Source organism: Plectropomus leopardus, chromosome 18 (genome assembly GCF_008729295.1).
Source record: "Plectropomus leopardus isolate mb chromosome 18, YSFRI_Pleo_2.0, whole genome shotgun sequence".
Classification (NCBI taxonomy): Eukaryota; Metazoa; Chordata; class Actinopteri; order Perciformes; family Serranidae; genus Plectropomus; species Plectropomus leopardus.
In genome coordinates, this window is record NC_056480.1 from 4,890,426 (window position 1) to 4,915,576 (window position 25,151).

Below are 25,151 nucleotides of genomic sequence, written 5' to 3' on the forward strand. Positions count from 1 at the left end.
TTTGTTTGTCCTACATTAAGAAATGGTTTAACATTTAAAACCACATGTAATTTTTACACTTTGATTTTGTCCGAATTAATCAGATGAGATACAATATGTTAACTAATGAGCTTTAGGGATTTTGTTGCTGTTGGACAAAGGCAGACTAGCTGTTTCCTCTTGTTTCCAGTCTCTAAGCTAAGCTAAGCTAAGCTAATAGTCTGCAGGCAGTAGCCTCATATTTACATAAGAGTGGTATCAATTTTCTATCTAACTTTCAATGAGAAAGCAAATAAGCATTTTTACAAAATGTTGAACTGTTCCTTTAACTAAAATTGTGTTTGGCGAATTTCTCCAAAACAAAAAGCTCCAAAATGAGTTTTGAAGGCCAAAAGTTTTCAGCTCCTGGCAAAGTGATTGGTGAGTCATACTGTGTGACATTGATCAAAAAACCTATCAGCACCTGCAGATATGTTATGATCATTTGTGCTGGAAGGCAACAAGAAAACCTCTTTGTTTAGTTGATTAGGGGGCTGGACACTTTAGAATTGTTTCCATGCACTGGATTAGACATTTAAGCATAATTTTGTATGATAACAAAAACATTTGCACTCACCATCATCAAGGTACATCTGATCCAGCTCCTGCGGTTCTTGTTTGATGCTGACCGCCAATGTCGGAGGGCTGCCATCCTCTTGAAGGGAGCCCCGCCCCCTCTCTGGCACCTTGGCGTGCTGTTGAGCTCCGGGGCTGGTGCTGCCGCTGATGGGCTGGGCTGGTGTGATACAGAGGGCCGGAGAGAACGGGCCGTCAGTCGGGGTAGAGGGCTGCGAGGTCGGGGAGGAGGATGCGGAGCTGCTTGGTGGGTACAAGCTGGGAGGCTGGAAGCGCCCGGGAGTCTCCTGGATGATGGAGACGTGCGGGATTGGGGATTGTTGGCCCGGGTGTTGGACTACTGGGCCGGCGGAGAGGCACTTAGAGAAGGGTGGCGGTGGCGACAGGTCGTGCAGTTTGGGGCTGGTGCTCGGAGACGGGAGCGAGGAGGGCTTAGCTGCCAATCTTTGCTGGCTGACAGAGTAAGCCCCACCCACCACGCATGGCCTGAGGTCCGAGGTCATCACCGGGGTCATGACCTGTGGGGGGAAGTATGGCTTTGGGTGCACTGACAGGCCTGGGCCGTGCTGGCTGCACACCAGAGGGGCGTCGTAGTCGTCGTGTGGCTCCGTCTTTATTGTCGGGGCTGCGGGCAGAGAGTTAGGACACAGAAAGAAAAGCTAAATGAGTAAACACGTATCGCAGCCTTCCTGCAAGTGTGAGTGAGTGAGTGGGTTTGTGGCTAGGATACCCGCTGCCAAACAAACACTCTCATCAATGAGACTCTGTGTCTGAGCCCAGAGCTCTCCCACCCTGCTGAAAATATTCACAAAAGTAGGAAAAAAAGGGATGACTCATCAACACGAGAAACATCCAGCTGCTTCTATAATAAAATGCTTATTTTCTTTGGATGCTGCTCTGGTGCTAATATCCACTTAATGTGCGATATGAAATATGTGGCTGTAACAGCAGCTTTTTACTCAGCAGGGTTCGGCAATTTAAAATAAATTACTGCTCACTCATTGAGACAAAGAAAAGTTGACCTGAAGCTGCTTTTATTAACACAAGACAAAGCCGATAAAAGACAAAATGGAGGCCTTGGAGTGTTTGAGGACAGTGGTTTTCATACAAGCGAGGACCGGAGTTAAAATGATTCCAGTATGAAACATGTTGGAAACCGAGTTTTAAAAATGTGTGCTGTCAGTCGGCTGCACGTCATCAATCTTATATAACAAGCGTTTCAGTCCAGATACAAGGAAACGACAGCATGGCTCTGACCCTGAGCTTCATCTCTGCATCACTTCATTGGATCTATTTCTTCTTTTCTTTTTGTACACTGTAAAATCTGACAAGTTGATTTTACTTTTTAAAAAATCTAGGAAATTGAAAATGCAAGTAAATACAACTATTAGCCTTGATTCATGTTTACTCTATATTTAATCATTAACTTGAGAAGTTTAAAAGACAGTTCAAATGACAAGTTTATTAAGATCAAACTTTCTAAGTTTTAACAGCTTTACTAATCAAAGTTTACTGTGCTTTATATCTGTTTTCTGTTGGTTGCAAACTAGTCAGTTATGTTTGTATATTCTTTAATATGTTAAGAAAACAGAACTCTCCTCTCCAAATTTTAAAGATTTAAAGTTATTTACTTTACTTTTTCAAGGCAGTCGGTTTCCAAAATTATTTTAAATAACATCAGCCTGTCAAATTTTACAGTGCAGTGAAGCTGCTTTAGATTATAACATGAGGCATGTGCCTGAAATCCAAGCTGAAGCAGCAAAAACTTTATTATTCCGTCTGCAGTTCTTATTCTTATATTTTACTCATGCGCATTTAGTTTTTTATCTGCATCTCTTTGTTTCCTTGCTCCTGAAAATGATCATTTTGACCTCAGAGCAGGTTAAAAAAGTGACTAATTAGACCAAAAGGAGTGAAACTGAGACACGTCATGCTTTGCTGAAGCCTCCACAGTCAACAACTGTAAAAGAGGAACTGCGATGAGATGTTACACCAACCACAGCACTAAAATAGCACACGTACCCCTATTTTGGGTCTGTTTGGAGGAAGTATGTGTGTCTGCCTGTGGAGGATAGGGCTCATGCACAGAAAGGGAGCGCAGAAGGAGTGCAAATGTTTGTGTTGCCACAAAAGAGACTGTCGTGCCCCTGGGTTTCCGGAGTGTGAAAATCAGCCGTAACCGTATGTTCCCAAAATAAATCTGTTGTTTTTGTATGAGCTGTTTTAACACCTGCAAAAAAAGTGATGTGATTTTAAAAAGGAGGACAAACTGAAATTAATTTACATTTCATTATTGAAAAACTTGAGTCTTTCATACATCTTTGCAGCTGTGTCTTCAGCAGTGGTGAAAAAAGTAATGAAATCTTTTACTTAAGTATAGAAATACTCTCTTACAAGTAGAAGTCATCAAATATTACTCAAGTAAATGTATGCAGGTATTAGCATCAAATATCCTATAAATAAAATTACACATGATGCAAAATGGCAGAGGTGGGACCAAGTCAGTCTTAAGTCAAGAAAAGCAAGTCCTGAGTCGCATCCCAAGTCAAGTCCCGATTCAAGACAGGCAATACCTGAGACGAGTGAAGACAGGCAAGTTCAAAGTCAAGTTCCAAGTCCTAGACTTTCAGTTTTCAAGTCGCAAACAAATCATAACTGTCAATAAAAGCAATGCCATTTTATTGACAGAGTAATTATGTTAGCTAAGCATAAGCTTACTAACAATGTTATTATTTGACTCGGGTTTCTGTTCTTTGTGCATTTTGAAAATTTTGAACTAAGTTAGCAATTATTGCATGTCTGACTGTAATTTTTGATACTTCAATTTGTTTTTTGTTGACCAACCATAGTTTTTGTATGCACACAAAATTATCTGTGATATCATTTTTTCCAAAAGCTGTGGATCATTAAGTGTGAACTTGCTGGGAAGGAATTGCATTAACGTTAGTTGATTCAAGAAATGATTTGATTGGTGGCACTTTTTAAAGTAAGATACTTTTTTAATCTTTGGTGTTGGGGGAAGGCATCAAATATTCTCAACTCCAAGTAAAATCATGAGTCATTGGTGTTAAAGTCCAAGTCAAGTTGCAGGCCTTTTTTGAATTTGTTGGGTCTAAAGTCTTAAATTTGAGTCATCAATTTGGTGACTCAAATCCAAGTCATGCGGCCTGAGTCCACACCCATGCAGAAAGGCCCATTTCAAAAATAATGTTGAATACATTATTGTATTGTAATTACTGATGCTGTCATGTGTTCATCACTTTTATGTTGCAGCTGGTATACGTGGAAGTTAGTGATATACGGTGTCGTAGCTTCAGCTGTAATTAAGTAATAAATAATAATTTATTAGTTGATAATATTTTGCATTAATAACCTAAATCTGTGGATTCATGAGTAACTAAAGCTGTTTAATAAATGTAGTAGAGTTAAAAAGTAACAGAAAATAGAAATACTCAATTTAAAAATTGACCTTAAGCACAGTATTTGAGTACATAGTCACATTCCACCTCTGGTCGCCACTCTGCCCATTTCTTTTAAACTTTTCTTGACTTTTTCCTTTCCCTTAATGACTGTCAGATCATATTGTCGCCCGTCCGGCTCGTCACCCTTTAGGAGACACTGACCAGACGAGCCGTCCCCCGGTCTCTTCCCTCCCTCACACTCTCTGCGTCCTGAGGACAATGCTCCACTTTCACAGCGGGGCACTCCATCGCCCACGCACAGGGCTGGGCCAGTTCACTTGAATCACAGCTTTGAACCACCCACTGGATTTTCGCTCCAAGCGCCGCAGCGCAATTAGCAGTGGTTTTTACATTTCAGTTGGTGGGTCAGTGTTTATATTTAGCTTGGCAATAGCTTCTCTATTCAAATAACATGCTTTTCCCATGCCCCCTTTCCCCACCCTTGTGTGTCCAGTCGCTGCAGTGCACAGGTACGGAAAAGAACAGATTTTATAGTTTTTTTTACAATGAAGGAATAATAGCGCTGCTTTGTTCCTCCCTAGAAAACCACCAGACAAGCGGGAATACAAACTGTTTGTTCTTGTCTTCAGATGTAAAATGTTTCTAATTAGTCTGGGATTTGAAAGGCAAAGAGCAGACTGAGAGTGGTGAAGTGCTGCGGTGATGGCCGAAAAGTAAAAGAAAGGCAGAAAAAGCAGCAACGTGCTGAGGGCTTAGAGATAATGACAGGCAATCCTCGTATTTTAGTGACACATTTATTTGACAACTTAATGTCTATGAGGCACTCTGATGACACTTTTTTCACTAAAGCTTTTTTCTTTTCACAAAACGCCAACCCAACAATAAACTCTACTTGAAGAGCTGTTTGGTAAATTATTCATGATGCACTGCAGTGATTGGCTGACGATATTTCTGACACCACAACTGACATATCTATAAGACCAATTTTAACCTGATCAGGATCAGAAGTATTAAATTGTATTTTTTCCCAGTTGTGACATCACATTTTCATCAAAAAAGTTACTTAAAGCAGACAGGAGAAGCAGTTTAATGCTTCAACACCTAGAGAGTTATGTCCAAAGACTGACAGGGGGGCCCAATTGTGGCCCTCAGACCTATTTTCAGCTTCAGTCATTTTGAGGAGCGGTGAATGGTTAAATACTTTTTCACTTAAAGATGATGATTAAATCATTTGTACATGATTTTATTTTTAGTAACCCGAATGATGTGAGAAGCAGCAGGCACACTGGCATTTTCACATTATCTAATCTGAGAGCCCTTCAAAGTCTGGACACCCATGCTAAGACTAGTAAGGGTGTATGAGGTGAAGAGTTTTACCGCTGGAGGGGACGTAGGTGAAGCGCTGGTACTGGCTTCGTTTCCTCTTGCCGTTGCAGACGTAGAAGTTCACGTGGACCGGAGTGGAGAGTCTTTGGTTTCGGTAGGGAGGGATCTCAACAAGTAGTGAATTCTGGAACAGAGATTGAACTGAAATTAAGAAATGCATTCCCACAGTTTGTATAATAAAAAAGATAATTTCAAATTATTGTAGTGGGTAAAACTTTTCTATCATCTATCAAAAGTGGAGGTGTTTTCAGTTTGGTTTGTTTGTCTGCAGAATAACTGAAAAACTACTGAAACTTGGTAAAGCGAGGCCGCATGAGCCAAGGAAAAACCCAATACATTCTGGAGGAGAAAAATTATTATTACCGAGTTGTCAAGATCATTTATTTTACTTTTTTTGGAATTTATTTCATTTTTTAACTTTTTCTTTTGCTTTTTTTTGTATCTTTAGCTGATCAGTCCTGTGTGCTGTTGTAATACTCAATTTGCCCACTTCAGGGTTAATAAAGTGTTATTTCATCTTATATTTGATATAAAAATTGATGGTTGCAAATATCAACTGCAAAAAAAGGTGACGCACAAGGCAATTTTTTGGACACTTTGGAATGAAAATTTATTCTGAATTTGCCAAACATTAACATTAAATGCACATTAATCCTGGAGCTTTTTTTTTTTTGGTCTAAGATTTAGAAACATTAAGTATATATTGTATTTTTTTGTTCGTTTTTGTTGTTATTAGTTTTTCCAACTGAGTAGAGTATTTGCTTCGAGCTCTGAAATATTAGTACCTATTATTTTGTATTGTCCCGGTCTTTGTTTGGGAGAGACAGTGCAAGTCAGCAAAGAGGATGTGAGCTCTGAATTGTACTTGGTCTTGTCTTCTTTAAATCCACAGCCAGGAGTTGTTGTGTGTGTTGAGGGCGGTTGATAAAATCTGGTTGTAATCCCAAACGAGGTAGCCACAGAGAGACCATGAAGTAAGGTTATAGAGAGCTGTGGTTGTTTGAATAGTGAAGGAATTGAACTCGGGATAGTTTATTTCCCCGGCAGAGCTTCCTGCTGTCTAAGGAGAGAATGAAGGCCAGGAGCGTGCACGTTCATCAGCCCCATATGTGTGTGTTTCCGTGCATGTGTGTGAGAATATATATGTGTGAGTGTGTTGGAGGTACTGCTCAGTAGCAAGGGAGGAAGTCATCCGTCTACAAAACTGTGCTTTGGAGGACGGCTGGCCCTGACGTTACAGGTGAGAGCTGACACACGTTATATTAAATCACTACAGTCGTAAAGTCAAGTGAAGCCAGATGAGGCTTTTCGACTTCTCTTATTCAACACAATCCATCTGTCCTTCAGAGAATTAGCCGATAAAACCTCTGGAAACGGTTCACCATTTGCACTGCGTAAACTGTAATTGTGTCCAGGTTTAACAGGGATATTTGCAGCGTTTCACTCCTATCGCTGCTGTCCAACATGTCAATTTATGCACATGTACAAAAACCAGGCTCAAGCCCTGTCTGCACGCATACAGATGATGTTGTAAACAGATATTTTCTGCTACGTTTTAGCCCCTCATCCACATGCAAACAGTTTTAGGTCACTAAGACTCTTTTTTTAAATGCATTCAAAGATGCACATTTTTTTAAAACTCCAGTTAATTTGTATCCATGTGGACCTGTAAAACAAAGCAGTTGGGAAACCATGATGTCATGTTCTCACTTCGTGCATGTCAATTATTGCTTGAAGAAAGGTGGAATACTGGTTTGCTAAAGTTTTGCTTGGTCTAATTACTCCTTTACACTTAAAGTAAGTATTCCTTCAACAATTCATGGACAAACGGAGCCATCTGCTGCATCCCAGGTTATCTGGTCCACCTCAGCGTTTGCAGTTTCAAGTCCACCGGAAACAACATTTATGGATAAGATCTGGTCAAACCAGCAGATGGTGGGACAATTTTGAACGTGGGATTGTTGTGGATCAGGAAAAGACAGCCCAATCTCACTCCTAATTCATCAAATACTGCCATTTTGTCTGTGATGTCAGTGTCAGATACTGATGCTAGGAGGCACCTTTTGCAGCAGTATGACACACACCGAGCTGCGGCAGTTTGTAACACAGCTAACGAGCGAGAAAGTCTGTATAGGGAGTGCTTCCTGGAATGTCCAAAACAGATACAAGAGGGTACCTAGTGCGTCATATCGAGACGTGTATGTCCCCTGACAAAGCAGAAATATTTGACAATTTGGATTGAGAACGTGAACTACTTTTATTATGAGGGAAAACTGTGGGAGACAGTTAATGCTGGTGAACATCTGGGAATAAGGGTTATGTGGACAGATCTTTTTTGTGAAAACTATAGACTGTATAAATAATGAACATAGCTACCGTGACATCACCCATTGGTTTGTGAAGTCATGTTGTTAAAGCCTTGAGTTTGGCGTTTTGGCCGTCGCCATCTTTGTTTCTTGAAATCAGAAGTGACCATATCTGGGAGGGAGGCTGGGGCTGTGGAGGGGTTGGATCTGACTAAGAGGCAGATGACATTATTGTCAGACAATCTGCCACAAGTGAAAGGTGTTGTCAAGAATGTTGGAATTAGCAGTAAAAACTAAACTGCTTTTTGTACCACACTGTAAACATGCTCATTCCTGCTATAAAGTTGTGCATTTTAACATGGGAGCCAGCCTCAAGTGGTCATTGGAGGAACTGCAGTTTTTGGCACTTGTGTTAGATTCATTTTTCAGTCTTAGATGTTGCAGCTTGGTTAAAACAGAGGGGGAAAAGATCAGTTTACAAAAAGACACGGCCTTAATCTTGAATCCAAAACACACACGAGAAATAATTCACACTTGAAAGTTTTATGCGCACACGTGCTGTTTTGAAAAATCCCTTCAACCCACTGAGGACACAATGGACCTCCAATTTGTGTAAAAGGCATTACTATCACCCGAACTAGAAGAGATGTTTTTACCTGACAAAAGTAATTTCTCTCTTGTGGAGGGAGGAAGAAAAAATGTGACAAATGGAGCATGAAGGAGTGTTCTTGGACTCCTCAAGTGAGCTCTTCAAGGCCATTTGTCTAAGTTTCTGTGAGTAATCTGATGCATCTAATTGAAAATAATTCTTAAAATTAAAAGTGAATCATCCCTCTTGTCCCAGATCTACCTCCCTCTTGGGGGAGGTCAGTCTGTGCAGGTGACGGAGGCGGTGAGGTATTCTGAATCTGTGGTTTGGTCTGCGTTGTGGTGGAGCAACAGAGGTTAAACCTGGCCAAGGTAGCGTCAGTGTTTAGAATGGGACCAATCCAGCAGACTGGGCTGAGGAGGGAGGGAGGGAGGCCCTTTGTCTATTCAAGCAGACAGATGTGTCCCAGCAGTCACTGTATGTGTGTGTGTGTGTGTGTGTGTGTGTGTGTGTGAGAGGGAGAAAGAGTGTATGTTTTGCAAAGGGAGACACTGAGAGCAGGTGCACCGCCTCACATATAGACACCCTCTAATCCCCTCGTCTATCTCCCAGACTCCCACCACTACATCTCTTTGTCTGTCCCTGGCCAAGAAAGGACACACTGCCGAGCACAAACTCCCACTGGATGAAGCATGAACTTTTGAAAACCTCTTCCACACGTTTCAAACACAACACTGCTGTTCTCCCCTCGAGGGCTTCTGCTCCAGGCCGAGAGTCTACTGCCAGATCCCAGTTACACTTCTGCACGTCTGTGTCCTTAATGTGTTTGTGTTCACAACAGTATGTATAACTAAGGTGCTCGACGAGGGCAAAAATGCTACAATGGCCCAAAATATTACTATTAGGAGAAACGTGCTGCAGCTTCAGAAATTATGCAAATTCAAAAACACATAAAATAGTAAAATCCAAAGCAAATACAACAGACAGAAAGATGCTGCACATTAAAAAAAAGCGCAGAAAGCCAAAACAAACATGTTAACAACATACATGCTGCAAAAACAGGGACAATGCAAAGTCAAAAACACACAACCCCAGTTGACTCTCACATGGGACACAAACACTGGTCTCCTGTATGAAAGTCCGGTGTATGTTTGACCAATCCACCACTTTTCCCTCCTCCTGCCCTATGCAGATTTTTGTACTCTTTCTACTGTTATCTACTGTGGTTGCCACTGACAGGATTACACTGGATTAAGTTGAAAGCCCGGTGTTGCTCTGGTGCCTTGTGTGTTGTTAACAGAAGCCACGGGCCACTGATCCAGCTTTTGAAGCTATAGTCTACTGTCCGACTCCGAGAAACTATCTAATAAACATTACAGCTCTTGGCGAAATGACACCGGTGTCACCATGTTTCTTTTTTTTCAAGCTTGCGTGACCAAGCCGCAATACCAAAGGGGGGCAGGACTTTGGATTGGTAACTCCACTTTCAGCTCACTTGATTTAAACATCAGTAAGTTATTTTTTATGTGAAAACTGAAAATGTTGTGCCTCTAAAATGAATGAGAACAGCTGTTTATTGTCAGTGTTTTAAACCTGAAATGAGACCAGATTCATCACGATAACAGCATCACATGTATCACTTACAGGCTTTGAGGCGTCTCTGTCGACCTTGGCCTCCGTCTCCCAGAGGTGATGACCGTCTGAAAGAAAAAGAAAGAGTTTCGTAATGACAAATGGGAAAATAATCCACCTACTTGGCTCCCAACAGAAATGAAGAAACGGTATGAGCGTTGTTATTATTATCTGTTACATCAGTGATATATAAAACAGCCACACGTCATGCTGTCTGACCCGCCGCTCATGAGCTCATATCCTCAGTCTCACAAACCTGAGAGACACAGACAGAGAGAAATTCTGATGCAATCCTAAAAAAACCAGAGTCATACCAAAGAGATGAGCGACATCTTTGGTGGATCGGAGAAACCTTGACTTCATCGCTGTGTGGAATCCCAACATGCTCCGGCAGCTGGTGGGCTCGTTAATGCACAATTACTGGAAACTGACAACTCGCCTCAACTTTCTTTATTTCTTGTGTTCTCATAGGAATCTTTTTGCTATCCCCATATAATGACTGTTAAATGGTATTTGCTCTTTTTCTGGTAATCTGTTTTTTTTCTCTGTAAAGTTGCCACAATAAAGAGGTTTCCCATCAGGCAATTAAAAAGCGAGGCATCACGCTAGTTGTCGGAAAACAGCAGAATTTGATTTGTCATTCTGCCCAGTGAGGTGTCAGTAAAAGTATATTTTTACCAATTTATTAGACACAGAGGGAAACCACTGTAATTTCTTACCACTCCTGACTCATTACCAACCCTGAAGGGACTATGAGAATGACTTTAACTGCAGTTTAAAGAAAAAAAGGTCAGCTGTGGCCAAATTTTCTTAAATTAACTGAGATATGTGTCGTGTTACTCAACAGGCTGTCTGCAGTTCGATAAGTGGAGCGTTTGAGCTGAGCAGACAGCGCGGTGCAGATGGACGGGGCAGCGCTCGTTTGTGAGGAAAGGAGCTGTGAGGTGGCAGAGATGGAGGAGGTGCAGCTTGGCCCTGACAGCTTCTATTATGTCTGAGGAGACACTGGAAACCTGTTTCCCTTTCCTTTATTTTCCCACACTGCTGTCAGCTGTAGAGAGGAGTGTTAGCTGCTGCTTTCCAGAAAGAAACAATATCATGTGGACCATCTTAAAGAGGATAAACCCTCTACTCTAAAGGAAAAACAAACAAACAAAATGAGTTATGTGGTCAGAGCTGTGAAATTTGTGCACGAAAATCTGCTCAGAAAGGGGGCAGACATAACGTAGGCATGGACTACGAACCAATAATATTACAAATGACTAGTTTGTTTTAAATCATGAACAATCAAGAGGCTGTCTTAACCCTTTTTTATGGAATTTTCTGAATTTGCTAACTTTTCCAGCGGCGCTGCTGATAATTCGGACACAGTTATGGTTCTACTTTTATGGCAAGATTTTTTACAGACTTTAATTGGATATTCTTTATCTATTTAAACAGATATCTGCATATGTATGAAGAATTTGTAGGCAATGGGACAAGATTTGGGTATTGCAAGCATTCTTATTTTAATTAGTAGTGTGACCAGAATTGATCGATCATGTTTGTCTTTGATTGCCTGAAGGTGCATGTGGTGGGCAAAAGAGATGAAATATTATCTCGTAATCCATCGTTTGATGACAATTTATCTTTATATTAGCTTTTGTCTTTAAGTGTATCTGCACGTTTATAGATATTACTGGAATGTTGTCTTGGCCTGTCTTAAGTTGCTAATCAAACTTTAAACAATGAGCGGTACAGAAACCTACTGTCATTTCTGACACTTCATGCAACTCATCTAGACAAAGCAATTTAAAGAGAGATTAGCAGAATAAATAAGTACTGCTTTAACATCTACTTACTATTTAACTGAATCATATTTAGTAGATTTTTGCCTGGGTTAACCCTTTGAAACCTTAGGAAATTGGCTTGGTTTCTTACGAAAACATGAGAACAGGGCAATTAGCAACCTAAGAAGAAATGACCCAAAATTAAGCAAAAAAAAGTGAAAACAAAAAACAAGCAAAGAAACAAGGAAATGACATGGATAAAATGTGCTTAAAAACAATAATAACTCTGCAAAATTAAAAGAATTATTATTATAGTTTTTGTTGAAGATTTTCCCCTTGCTTAAAAAAAAATCAAAATATACTTATTTTTTCAAAGGGTTAAATTGAAATCAGTGAAGAGAGATCAAACAAAGTTGAGATTTGCAGCTTATCTCTTCTTACAGATGAAGTCTGAAGAAGAGCATTCGCACAAAGCATCACTTCAATGCTGTTACAATCATTGCACAGCTGTGCAACAGAATTAAATGTTTTTGGAGGTGTGTAACTACTATGCTTTTTGTGCCTCATCTTACAAAGAAATTGTAATTCTGCAGCCTTCAAAAATAGAATAAAATGAAACAAAAAAAGTTTTCTTTAAATATAAAGCAAGCTGAAACAAAAGCATTACATTTCGTGGGCATTGCAGGAACAATCATGACTGATGCAAGGTGCAGACATCTGGCCTGCAAACCTCCCACCTGTGTGTGGTACTCTCAATCAAACTCAACATTTGCAAACCATGTTGCAAGGAAGCCTTTGTGTAAACAATGGAAATGAAAAGGGAAACAGGTTGTCATACAGGAAGTTGTACAGGATCCTTGTCAGAAAGACACAGAGGGGACGCCGTTGCCAATTGGCTGTTTTATCTTTATGTTGTAAAGGCATATTCTATCATAACATTATATTTTATCCAATTCTGGCTCAAATATCTAAGAGTCCAGAGCAGAAAATTGATTTCAACCACTGAACCTAAAAAAAAAAAAGTCGACTAAAACTTCAGTCTGCCACTCTGTGTCTGTTTCTTTTTTTGTTTCTGCTCTGTCTCTCGCTGCCTCTCTTAACTTTGGGAGCCTCTCCAGAAGGGAAGCCTTTGCAGCCGATGTCGATCCACAGGAGGTAAACATGTTTTTTAGATCTCCCTCTACGTTTCTCTCTCCCTGTCTGCTTCTCTGTCTCTGTGACTCACACTCAAATCATTTTTCACATCAATACAGAGATAGAAAAATCTAATTTACCACTTTGTTTTTGTGCCCGACTACCTACTGCCAGGAAACTTGAATGCGTGGGATGCCTTTGTTTGAAAAGAGTGTACCGAATAATTGATAACCACAGAATGTAATTGATAACCACAGAATGTTCCAGAGTTATAGGGCAACATCTGCGTAGCGCCTGCACCGGTCCAATGAAAAACTTCAGCAGCAGTTTCTTTTCAGCTCCCCTCCTACCAAATTTCAGCGAGCTCAATATGGTTTCTCCCTGGCCCACTGTGCTGGATAATATCCAATATTATCTAAGTTAAACAACTCAGCCTAAAACCACCCCGACCATATAAACCCAGTACCCCTCTCCAACTCTCCCAACGCCCAAGCTCCACTTGCCTTGGCTGCGTCCCAGCCTTGCAGAAGTCTTACAATTCACATTTCGTTAGCGATGGTCTATACAAATCATTACTTTCTCAGAACAGACATAACACAGAGCCGTCAATGGCACAGCGGCGGCGGTGTGCTGTACAGAGTCATGGCAGCCGAGGGGGATCAGACAATATACAATACAGTTATTTGTCATGTTGGGTTTATAAAGGGAATCAAACAGCTCCTTGTGCTCCTTAATTGGGGCTGGGTGGAGTAAACGTTTGGTGCCCAGAGTGAAACAGCGGGGTGGCGTGTGCCCAAGCGCTCATAACGTACAGTAAATATAAACACATGCTCTACCCATGCTGAAAGAGTTCCCTTGTCCTCTGACTGATGACTGAAACTTCTTCCTTCCTCCCGCCCTGAAAGCACGTGGATTATGGAAGTTGCATGCAGTATGTTAAGGGGGCGGCGACTGTGCTCTGAGCTGATAAATGGTTGCGAGGACGAGATACTGACATCCACTCTGCAACAGTGGCGCCTGTCACTGTGCAGCGTCATCTGGATGCAAAGCAACGCTTTCATCAAGAAATCAATCTCTGGAGTCCCTCAAACTGGCCTGCAATTTTTATGAATCATGCACTGTAATTTATGAAAACATAATTCCCGCTGTTTATGTGGCTGTAATTGATTTGTTTATGAAAACAGCCATTGTTCTCCGAAGTGTCAGAGGCAGCCAAACCACTGAGCGGCTTCAAGTGGAAGTCATTGTTCTATTGAATGCAATGAAACTGAAGCCTGTTGACCGCCCTTCCCTCCGAACAAAACCACCGCTCAAAGCTAACGGAGCTACCACATGTTAAAAACAGCCTTGCTCCCTCCACTGTTACATTACTGTCATCTTCCTCGCAGCTCTCATGGGGCTTAAAGGAGGATGGTTATCTGTAATTTTGTACAGGTAATTCCAGACACCATCTGGCAGCCCTGCAGCACCATAATCCTCTCACAGTTCAATTTTCAGGTTCCTGATACTTCTGCGGCTGCTCCGGCCAAAGACAATTAGACAAAATTGTTTGGGTGTTCCAGTCAGACGTGGAAAGCTCGTCCAGGTTTCCTCCTGTTTAAAGCTCATCCGCACACAAAAAGATGGACAGGTGAGGACGATGAGTCAAAAGACACACACCGACCCCGCAGCCGTGGAGGTTTGATAGAGCCGGGAAACGGTTATTCACAGTGATACAGAGTGCAGGCAGGCAGCTGTCCAGCGCAACTGGCCAGATGTGAAAGTGCTCTTTTCACAAGGGGGTTTCTCCTCTGTGAGGATTTCCTTCAGGATTTCTCACTCAAATTAGGTTATTATCAATCAATTTGGGGGGGGGGGGGCAGTGAGCAGAAAACCACACGTTATTAAAAAGGACTGGATGAAACTAAAAAGAAAGTCATCCATTTGTCCAAAAATTATATTTATAGGGTATACATTATCTCCAGATAACTGCAAGTTCTGAAAGCAAAACAAACCCTTAAAACCCCATGAGATTAGCTGATAAATGCATTGTCAAAAAGGCTGCAAACAGGACTCTTTTTTTCCCCTAACTAGCTAGCTGCATTTACTCTTTGCACCCCACTCTCTCTTTCATTTTTATTTAAATATTGGCGCCTTGAGCCTTTTGCTTTCAGACAATAAATATGATCTGAGCACTTTTTCAGCACAACCCAGAAGACCACACCACAAAAAAATAAAATAAGAGGTGAATAAAGGACAGAGGGGCCTTATTTCCCGAATGGACTGAGTGTGACTTATCAGAGACAGCATCTTCGGGGCAGAGCCGGGGCAAATGAAAGCAAGGTGAGATTGAGTCAGGTTTAGATTACAGGCTGATGTCTGCAGCGCCGAGGCCGTACAATAATCTCTCACGACTGATTGGCTGTAACCAGGAGTGACAACTGAACCGATGCTATCTCGCTTATTTCTACTGAGGCGGCGCTGAGGCAGGAGACATGAGGGGCGGGAGGGCGTGACAGAGCAGAGCTGACGCACAGTTACTGTTTTCAGATGTTGTGCTCTGAGCAGGTGACAGAGTGCGTCTCTATGGGGGGAAACAGGGATTTCCTTCTGCGTGAGTCATGGGTAGCAACAACAACACACTCAAAAACATGAATATGAAACTGCACATGAGCCCTCACTGTCACTGCCTCTTCCTCTCAAACACACACACATACACACACATACACACACACACACACACACACACACACACACACACAAACACACGCACACAGAAGTGGAAACATCATTTAAACCATGGGACAGTAAAACAAAACACAAAACAAATGAAATTTTCAGTTTGTTGGCAGCTTCTTTAGGCAGGATGTCCCATCCGGCCTATAATGACAAGGGAAACTCTGACACACACACACACACACACACACACACACACACACATTTGTAAGTTTGGGACGCATGCAAGCACCCAATATGTCAATACCCACATGTTATGTTACCGCAGCTTTGTGAATGTTACTTGGCAAAAGTGCTTTATTGAAAAATTTGCAGGAAAATTGTGCATCGGTAAAATTAAATACTTAAGCTCATTGTGGCAACAACATCCACCGCTCTGGTTTTATGAGTTTGATCGTTAAAACTCAGCTTCTCTGCTTTGGCGCAAGTAAAATAACAATAAAAACATATTAAATTTCCAGCTCTGCATGTGAATGCTGGGATGATCTACATGCAAATTAGTTGTTTTACATCTTGCCATATTTGTATCTTCTTAAATAAGCAACGTTGTGTTACCCCAGAGAGTGATGATGCCTCCTCTTGTTTACTGTATCTATTTACCTATCTATTTATACAGAGAGCAGCTGTAAAGAAGACCCAATCTGATCCGTGGGGAGCTCACAGCTTGCAGAGTTAATGAAGTGGTGGCACAGAGGCAGCTTGGATCGAGAGGTGGAAGGATGGAGGGAAGCAGAAAGGGGGGGGCAGTGTTGTGGAAGCCTGGCTTAAGGGTGTTTCCATGGTAGGATTGCCCAGGAATCTGATGCTTGTGCCAGACGCGGGGAAACCCTCATCAAAAACAAGGGAGCACACCCATCAACAGCAGTCCAAAGGCTGCACATGGCCCCAAAGACAGTCGGATTCACAGCTGCTGCTGCTGCTGACCCACAAGACTGTATATCCGGTCAAATCTCTCTCTTTGTTGCTGCAAAACCAACTGTCCAACTGATAAAAGTTATAGGTCAATGATTCATGGAGGCAGAATTAAACTCTGGTTGAAGTTGAGGGGGGAGAGCTAAAGAACCACATTTACTGTGACTAAGCCAAGCAGGGCTGGACTTGGATCAATTTGAAAAACTGGTATGAGAGGATAAAGAATTTTTATTCCTGACATTGGAAAAAGCACTTTGACAAAAACGAATCTTAGCTTCCACTTATTAGTTTTTTCCCCAGAACTTACATAACTTCTTACTCAGTGGATGGAGTTTCAATTATTGTTATAATACGATTGAAATTATTATAAGAAAGTTGAAATCATAGAAACATCATAGTGCCATTCCTAGCACATCCGGCATCCCTTGGCAAGCTTCCCCGGCCCTTTAGCCCCCACCCCAAAAAGAAAAAAGTATTACTAGGGCTATAACTGACTCAGAATTACCAAATCAGATTTGGCTGTTCAATACAAATATTTGACGATTTGTTTTGTTTTCAACACAAAGTCAGCAGGATGCTCAGTGTAACAGCAGCATCCACGTCATGTGGTAAACAAGCTAATGGTGCTAATAACAGATCAAAAACAACATTTTTTGCCAACACTAGATATCAACAAAAACCAGATACTGTATCATATTAACTTGCTGTGAGCTGTAAATTCACCACATCTTCACCTTACGGTGCAGTCTTTATCTCCCTCTGTGCTGCTGCCTGTAGCTGCAAAGAGTAGCATGGAAGTCAAGAGCACTCACTTCGCAGCAAAATCTGGGGACCAAAACATCCCCAGAAGTACACTGCATAGAAAAGAACGACTACCCGACTTGAAGGAATCTCGGTCAACTGAGGGTCTCCAACTGATAATTCAAACCTCCGACCATCAAGGGGCAGCCCTAATTATTATCATCTCTTGAATTATTATATATATCTGAGACAAAAATCACAAATGCTCCTATTTCTACTAAACTCATATGGAGATGCTGTATTGAGGGTGTAGTGTATGTAGTGCTCATCACTGGCCACCAGAGGTCAGCCTCAACTGCTGGAACCGGCAAGTGAGTTGAGAAAAATGACAACCGCAAGTGGTGAAAATAACGTTACAGGACTGTAAACAGCCGCCACAGCAGAGAGAGACCACCAAGAAAAACAGCATATTTACACATCTAACTCTGAAAGTTAAAGGTTTACTTTGATCAAATCAGAGTTGGTTATTGTTGGAACATTGGACTAACTAACTAACTAGATGACTAATGAGATTACCTAAAATGGTTTTGGTGAGTTTGATTTTGTTTCTGTGGAGCTTGAATGAAGTGTGTTATGATGATTTAATAAGGCAGTAGAGGTAGTCTTAGCTCGGTAAAAGACAGAAACCTGAATTCGGAATGTGAAGGATTGTATTTCTTAGTTTAATAAAGAAATAGGTGCTAGAATATTGCATGTATTGATATTTTGAGAGTTTATATTTTTTATTTATTAGACTGAAAAGCTAAGAGAGCCTGCTGAATGTAACAAGCTTACGGTAGGAAGGTAAAGGTATGAAAACATTGACCCCGCCCAAGCTTACTTCTATGTCTTTTATTTGAAGTTTAATCCGACCAGAGACATTATTGTTGTCACTACAGAGCAGCTCTGAGCAACTATCTGCCCTCCTCTCAGGAAGAGCTCCGGGTTAATCAAAAAGGTTGGGAAGAGGGGAAACAAGGATTTGGCTCGTTCAATCACTTCTTGTTTTGATAAACAACCTCACTTCTCTATTGTACAGAGCTGGAGGGGGGCGGGAGGGGCAGCCTTGAATTCTTCCTCTCACAGGTCGAACAATGAAAAGGCTTCCCTCTTTTTTTCTGAATGAGTCACCAGGCCGATAGGATCACACGTGTTTACACTGCTCAGCCTCGGCCCAAACCGTACCTCACGTTGCCTCGCTGAAGCTAATCAAGGAAATTGCTGTTTGTAAACCTCCTCGTATCAACATCTGGGAGCAGTCCCTGCTCCCCTCCAAACCAAAACGGCTTAAAGTCAGAAAAAGAGAAACAAATACTGAGGCATGGCACACACAAAAGTGCATGCATCCACACCACGTGCACAGCCACCCACACACAGGCACGCACGCACGCACGCACACACACACACACACCACACATGCTGCATTTGTGATCCATTCCTCTGCTGAACAGGCAATGGAAACTTCTGCAAATGTAAATCTGCTGGGTTAAAAATACAGCGCATTAATGTGCACCACATGTGGCACTCTGGCAGGATGGAGGATATTTTGACGGCGGGGGGAGCGGAGAGGAGGGAGGCAGTCCTGGGGTTTCTCCAACAACGGAGAGGGAGACACACAGACACACACACAGACACACACACACACACACGCACGCACGCACGCACGCACGCACGCACGCACGCACGCACGCACACACACACACACATACACGCACACACGCACACACACACACACACACACACACACACACACACACACACACACACACAGCTGCACAGTGAATCCAGAACTCCTCCTCTTTTACCTTGAGCCTTTTCCACGAACACCACCTTGGAGTCGTGCTGGAAGTTGTGTCCGTCGATGAGCATCCTCTCCCCCCCGGGGGCAGGACACGTCTCCAAGCTCCTCTTATCCACCAGCGGCAGCTCCTGGGCCGATCTCTGGGCTGTGGGAGGGAGAGGAGAAACCGGCCTCATCGTTCTGCTAATACACACCCACTCCCCATGCAGACCTGAGCATCCAGACCGAGGCTGAATCACTAACGTAGACAGCAGCTCTCACACAGCAGTCGACTTTCAACCTCCACCTCTTTATTTTAGAATTAAACTGCCTCTTTGCCAGTAAGTAAAAAGAGGCTCTGTGCTGTGTTTATTTGTGTTTATCTCAAATTATGGTGGATGTTTTGTCTGAAATATTTGGTTGGAGAGTATCTTTCCTCTCCCTCTCTCTCTTACCGTTTGGCTCCTCATTCCCTGCTTATTCTCCGTTTTTCTTTTTATCGCTCGCCATGAAATATTTGCAAACCTTTTTCCGTCTATAATGCTGACGTCTTGGCCAGGTCTCTCTTGTGAAATATAGCTCTAATTTCATCATGATTGACCAGGATACATAAATAGAGGTTCAATAAAACCTGAATAGTTTTCTCATGTGAGAATCATCTTTTAGTAATTCGATGCTTCTGTTTTTCTGATTTTGATAAAACTCTAATTCTCTGCTTTTGGAAACCATCAATCTTTCCCACATCTCTCTGGTTCTGTGTGTCGTTCTGCCTCACTCGCACACAAAGTGAATTTTGGTCAAAAACAATTGCTCTGTGGCAGCCGTTCAGAAACTAACAATGGTCTATTTCAAGGGGCTGAGATCATGGTTTAACTACTGTCTTTCATTTACCTCATAAGACTTAATCTCTATGGCAGCTCTGAGTGCCAGAACCACATGAAGTGGCTGATGTGCCGGAGTTTGTCCTGGTCCAGTGAAAGGTCAAATCCAGTGCAGTGCACAGAGTCGATAGAGTTTATCGAGCCAGGCCTACATTAACTTTACACAGACAAATACTGTTAAAATGCAGCTCACAATCACATGCACCAGTAGTTACAGGGCTGCATCAAATGATTACTGTTTTAAACAGTTTGTCTAATGCTTATCTTTCAATTGAGCAATTATTCTTTTAATCTATAAAATCTTAGAAATTAGTAAAAAAAAAAAAAATATGGATCTACAAAAGTGACAGGGATATTTAGCATCTAAAACAAAATTTGGCACTAAAAATGGAAATATTATATATATATTGCAAGAAATTCTATTCTATTTTTGATGTTTTTGTATTCTTTTTTTAATCAATGACAATCTTCAGATTATTTTTCATGTTAATGTTTGGGGGTTCTTTGATTTAGTTTTCTGGATTTTTTTTTTACGATGACAACTTTTTAAAAACTTTTTTCTCTGTTTCAATTTTCTTTCATTGTTTCAGCATGGAAAAAAGCAGACACTGAAAAAACAATGACATAAAGACAGAATCAGAAGACTGTCATTGAAAGATATATGAGAATGCAAAAAAAGTTGGGTTTTTTTCAGTGCTAATTTTTTATTTTCGATACCAAAATTTACTGTCACTGTTCAAGCTCCATAGAAATTGAATGGAATATATTGTAATAGTATGGAATATACTGTAATATTTAATATACAATGACAAAAGTGCAGACAAGACAGCAAATCCTCGTTTGGTGAAAATGCTTTTTGGGAGTTTCCAGAGGTGGGGAGTTGCGGTGGTAACTCTGATTTACATCCATTCGCCTAGAACTCAACTTAATGCAAATTAGTGACAGCCAACGTGATGTCACGTCTCTGCAACTGCAATGCAGCGCAACCAGAATGCATTACATCGCTGCTTAAATAGACAATGAATGGGAGGCATGGAAATGAAGGATCCTGTGTACACTTATTATCATATTCTGTGCGGGATTCTCCTCACAGTAAACTGATACCAAGCTGCACTTAAATGCAGTAATGTTTTAAACTAAATGCTGCAGCAAGATGATCACAGTGTCAGTGCGAACGGGCTGATGTTTAGATGGTGTAATGTTCATCATGTTCAATTAGTATAGTTTAGTTTGGTGTGATAGCATGCTTGCATTTGCTGATAAAGTAAAGCTTCAAGTTGTACTTTATTAAGTTCAAAATTTAACTGGATGAGCACATCAGATGAAAGCCAGAAGATCATCAAAGTAATTACAGTTCATCCTGAGTGCCAGGGAACATGACTGTGTATAAATATATATAACACAGAACATTTATCTTTTGAACCCTTAGAAGGTTTTGGTAGTCGAAAAGTCTTGTAAATTGCAAGAAATTAGTAGATTTATCAAAAAAAAGGTTGATAATAGTTTAGTTTGGTGTGATAATTATATATATATATATATATATATATATATATATAGAGTTATTATTATATATTAAGCACTTTTTACTGTTATATTATATTAATTTAATTTTTAATATATTATATTTTATTAATTTTTTTTTTAAATATATATTTAGGCACTTTTATCAATTTTTTCGGTTGTTTTTCAAATTTTAGCTTTGTTTTGTTGTGCAAATTTTTAGGTAATTCTCTTACCAATTTTTCAGGAAATCAAGCTTCAGAGGGTTAAGTTTGGAAAAAGAATAAGAGGTACTCACAGCACTCAATGGGGTTGGATGACACCTGCAAGGACACCGTCCTCCCTGTGGCCTGATTGATGTGAACTCTGAAAACCATCCGCACACGTGTGTTCTTGCGTCCGATGTCAGTCTCCCCCTTTCTCAGCTCAATATCTGAATTACGCAGCTTCAAGATCCCTGCGCAGTCGATTCTGTTCGAGGAGAAGAAAGATGAAAGAGTTTGCCAAAGTATGCGCCTGTCCAAACGGCAAATCATCACCTGCACTAATTATATATAAAGTCTCAGTTAATCAGGCTGTGATTTATACAGTGCTGCAGCGATATCAAAAGGGATTTTCACTCCATCAACACTATCCTTACGGAGGCTGCAGTCATGTCAACAGAAGATTAACACCACTGCCCCCATCAGAGCTTTTACACCTCAGTGCATCCACTCTTGGCTGAAACTCAAACTCTATAGAAACCTATGGCTGGGAAACGTTCATCAAATCAGGAATTTCTTTGTTATTACACACAAGAGATGGCTCCTAAAATACTGCTCCCCTTCCACAAATCTTACAAAAGAGTTGGCTTTAATGATTTCTTTAAAAAAAAATCTCCATCACACACTTCATAAAAGCCCCCCTCCTCCTCCTCCTTTTCCTCTCTGTCTGCACTCATCTAACGTTTTTATCCTTAAATACCTCAAGCCTCTTCCAAACGGTTTCTGGCTTTTCCATCGCCGTGCTACTTGATGCCGCATTCCTCAAAGCCTAGTTAATGTCAACTTTTACACACATTTGAACACTCCCTAACATTCTTCTCGCCAGACACCAGGGTCTGCTCCGCTGGCGAAGCAATCAGGTGTTGATGCTAAGGACCCCAGCTGTTCAGCTCTCCGCCTACGCAGACGGGCTGAGTGCAAAACCACAAACTGAGGCAACCATTCAGAGCCTGAGATAAAGTTTATACCAATAAGAGAGGCTTTTTTCTACTGTAACTTCATTTATTAAGAGTTAATTGGAGTCATACCAAGTTGACCATTTGTGGCTTCATGTTAGCTAACAGACTTATCGTCAATAACCATCTCAGAAATATAATAATGCCTGTTTCTATACCACGTAATAAAACATCTATATGTCACACTGTCAAAACGGATAAATCTCCCACAAATCCCTCGTCTACAGTGTAAGCACTCTGAGGCGTGTCCCCCCGTGAGAAAAGAGAAACCGTATCCTGAGGTGAAGGCGTTGTATAAGAGGAGCTTATGTGTTACATCCATTAAATCGCAGAGAAAATGCTGATGCTAGCAGGCTTCTGCTGCTGCCGGCAGCTCAGACAGAAAGCCTGAGGTCCCTGTTAGCAGCCCAGAGCTTCCCCCAGTAATCTGATCTCTAAGGCTTATAAAATGTGAAAGCCACCCTTCTGTGTACAGAGGGCAAGACTTTCACAACCCAAAAATTCACACTCTCGGACACACACAGAAAATCAGGAGCAAACTCAATAGCTCCAGATTTAGCTTCTTTTCCTTATACGAAAAGTTGTGATCAAATATGTTTTGATACTTTTATGAGCTTGAGATCAACATTTCTCCCTGCAGACGACCGGAAAAGATCTCTCTGTTTGAGTAAACTCATTAAATCTGAGTTTAGAGATTTTAATGTGACAACAGTGAAGCACATCATTGCAGAGAAACTGGTGATTACTGCATCATGCATGTTTACCATTTCATGCCAGGAATTATTTTAAGATTTTTGGGGGGAGGTTTTGGTCAAGTCTCAAGCCAGTTTGGACAAGTCAAGTCTTTTTTAACCAAGTTATAACTTGTATGGGATATGGCATGGCAGTATGGTCAACATCCACACATGAAAAATATTCTTATGGACTTATTGGCATTTTACTTATGAAGACTTTTGAATTAATGGAATACTTCACCTCCAAAATGACCATTTGTGAATCAGTTGCTCAGCACATTACATTAAATTTGTGAAGAAAACATTTATGCCTGCACAGGGAACCTTTTTGAGCAACTTCAGGGGGACACAACATTTCACTACAGCAAAACTGTCTATAGTTAAACGTTTTAGCAAAAATGCATGTGTTTGGCGGGTACCAAGCATGGATTACACTGCACAAATTGTGTGAGTTTGTAAACAGATGTTTTGATTAAGTTTTACTGTTGTTAAAATGTGGTTACCAATGACTTCAGTTTTTGAAGAATGTTGACCTTTTATTGATTCTTAATTGATCATGGAGGCACATGAGAAAAACACCATTTTCCTAACAAATTCAATTTAACATGGTAAATATTAGATAAAAGTGGTCATTTTGTGAGAGAAGTATTCTTTTAGGGGCTTGTCTCAACTTGAGACTTGATTGGACTGGTCTCAGATGAGGCCAGGCTTGACTGGTCTGGAATGACTCCAAACTTGATATGGACTTGTCTTGAATAATTTGAATCATATCCCAGTTTGAACCCACTGCAGACGTGAACATATTTTAACAAATCACTGAGTCAAACCTCAGTGGACGGTGCAGCCCCTGACACTCACATGGCCCGCATGTTGTTCTCTGGCAGCAGTGGGATCTCCAGGATCTTGGTGTTGTTGTGCATGGCCTCGTGGCTCGGGGTGGACACTGTCTTCCCGGTGATGCGGTGGACCTGGTAGAAGGCGTGGGGCCTCAGCAGCCTGTCGTCAGCTGTGCCTATGAACAGCTGCAGGGTCAGTGGCTCGCTGTCCATGTAGCCGTGGAGCTAAGATGAAAGGAAAGACACAGTTGTGGTTAAGCCCTCATTTCTCTTCAAAAAAAAAAAAATTAAAAACGCATGCTTTTAAAGACCATTTTAGGTCTTTCAGAGGTCAGGCTCTCAGCGGGATGGTTTTCAAACAAAGCACCCATTTAGGATCTTGTAATCACCCTTTTCATCTTCTTTAATTTACCACCAACGGCCTGTGTACACTTCCTCCATCAGGTCATGTCAGGCCTGCCAAGATGTTGATATTACAGTAGCTGAAGGGGGTCAGCGCTGCCAGAAAGCAGAAAAAACACCAACAGCGAGCAGTGTTGTGATTTGTGACAAGCCTCAGCTAGTGTTTCAGAAAAGTCAAAGTCATGTCAGTCCCACCGAGTCCCGGCCAATCAGGGTCAAGAAAAACTCTCTGCAGTGACCCTGCTCTGATTTTTATCAGTAAAATGATCCTGAAACGATGGAGCTGAGAGAAGTGCTGCTCGCTGGAGCTGATGGGCTCGACAGAGAGCTTCTAAAGCACTCCCAGACCTCCATAGGTGTTGCTTGACAGTAGGCCTCCTGCCAGGATGACCTCAACCACCCAAACTGCAGAGTGCAGGCATGAGGCAGAAACCCACACAGCGAAACCTGAGAACAGCAGCTACTACTGACACACTGTGAGAGTTATGTATGTTATCCATACAGTGTAAGGGGGGTGAATCACAGTGGAATATCTGGCATTTTAACGTCGGAACAATTGA

General features: G+C 41.4%; 1 protein-coding gene across 2 annotated transcripts in view; it reads right to left on the minus strand.

Annotated features, from left to right (window-relative positions):
- LOC121957447 (nuclear factor of activated T-cells, cytoplasmic 1-like) overlaps positions 1–25,151 on the minus strand; it is a 48,583-nt gene that overhangs the window by 11,606 nt on the left and 11,826 nt on the right. For both annotated transcript variants that reach the window (XM_042506026.1, XM_042506025.1), the window contains exons 4-9: positions 24,212–24,414; positions 21,699–21,871; positions 19,045–19,185; positions 9,942–9,997; positions 5,394–5,526; positions 596–1,219 (exon numbers count right to left, since the gene is read on the minus strand). In XM_042506026.1, the coding sequence (XP_042361960.1) occupies positions 596–1,219; positions 5,394–5,526; positions 9,942–9,997; positions 19,045–19,185; positions 21,699–21,871; positions 24,212–24,414 (1,330 nt within the window). The remainder of the gene's footprint in view (positions 1–595; positions 1,220–5,393; positions 5,527–9,941; positions 9,998–19,044; positions 19,186–21,698; positions 21,872–24,211; positions 24,415–25,151) is intronic.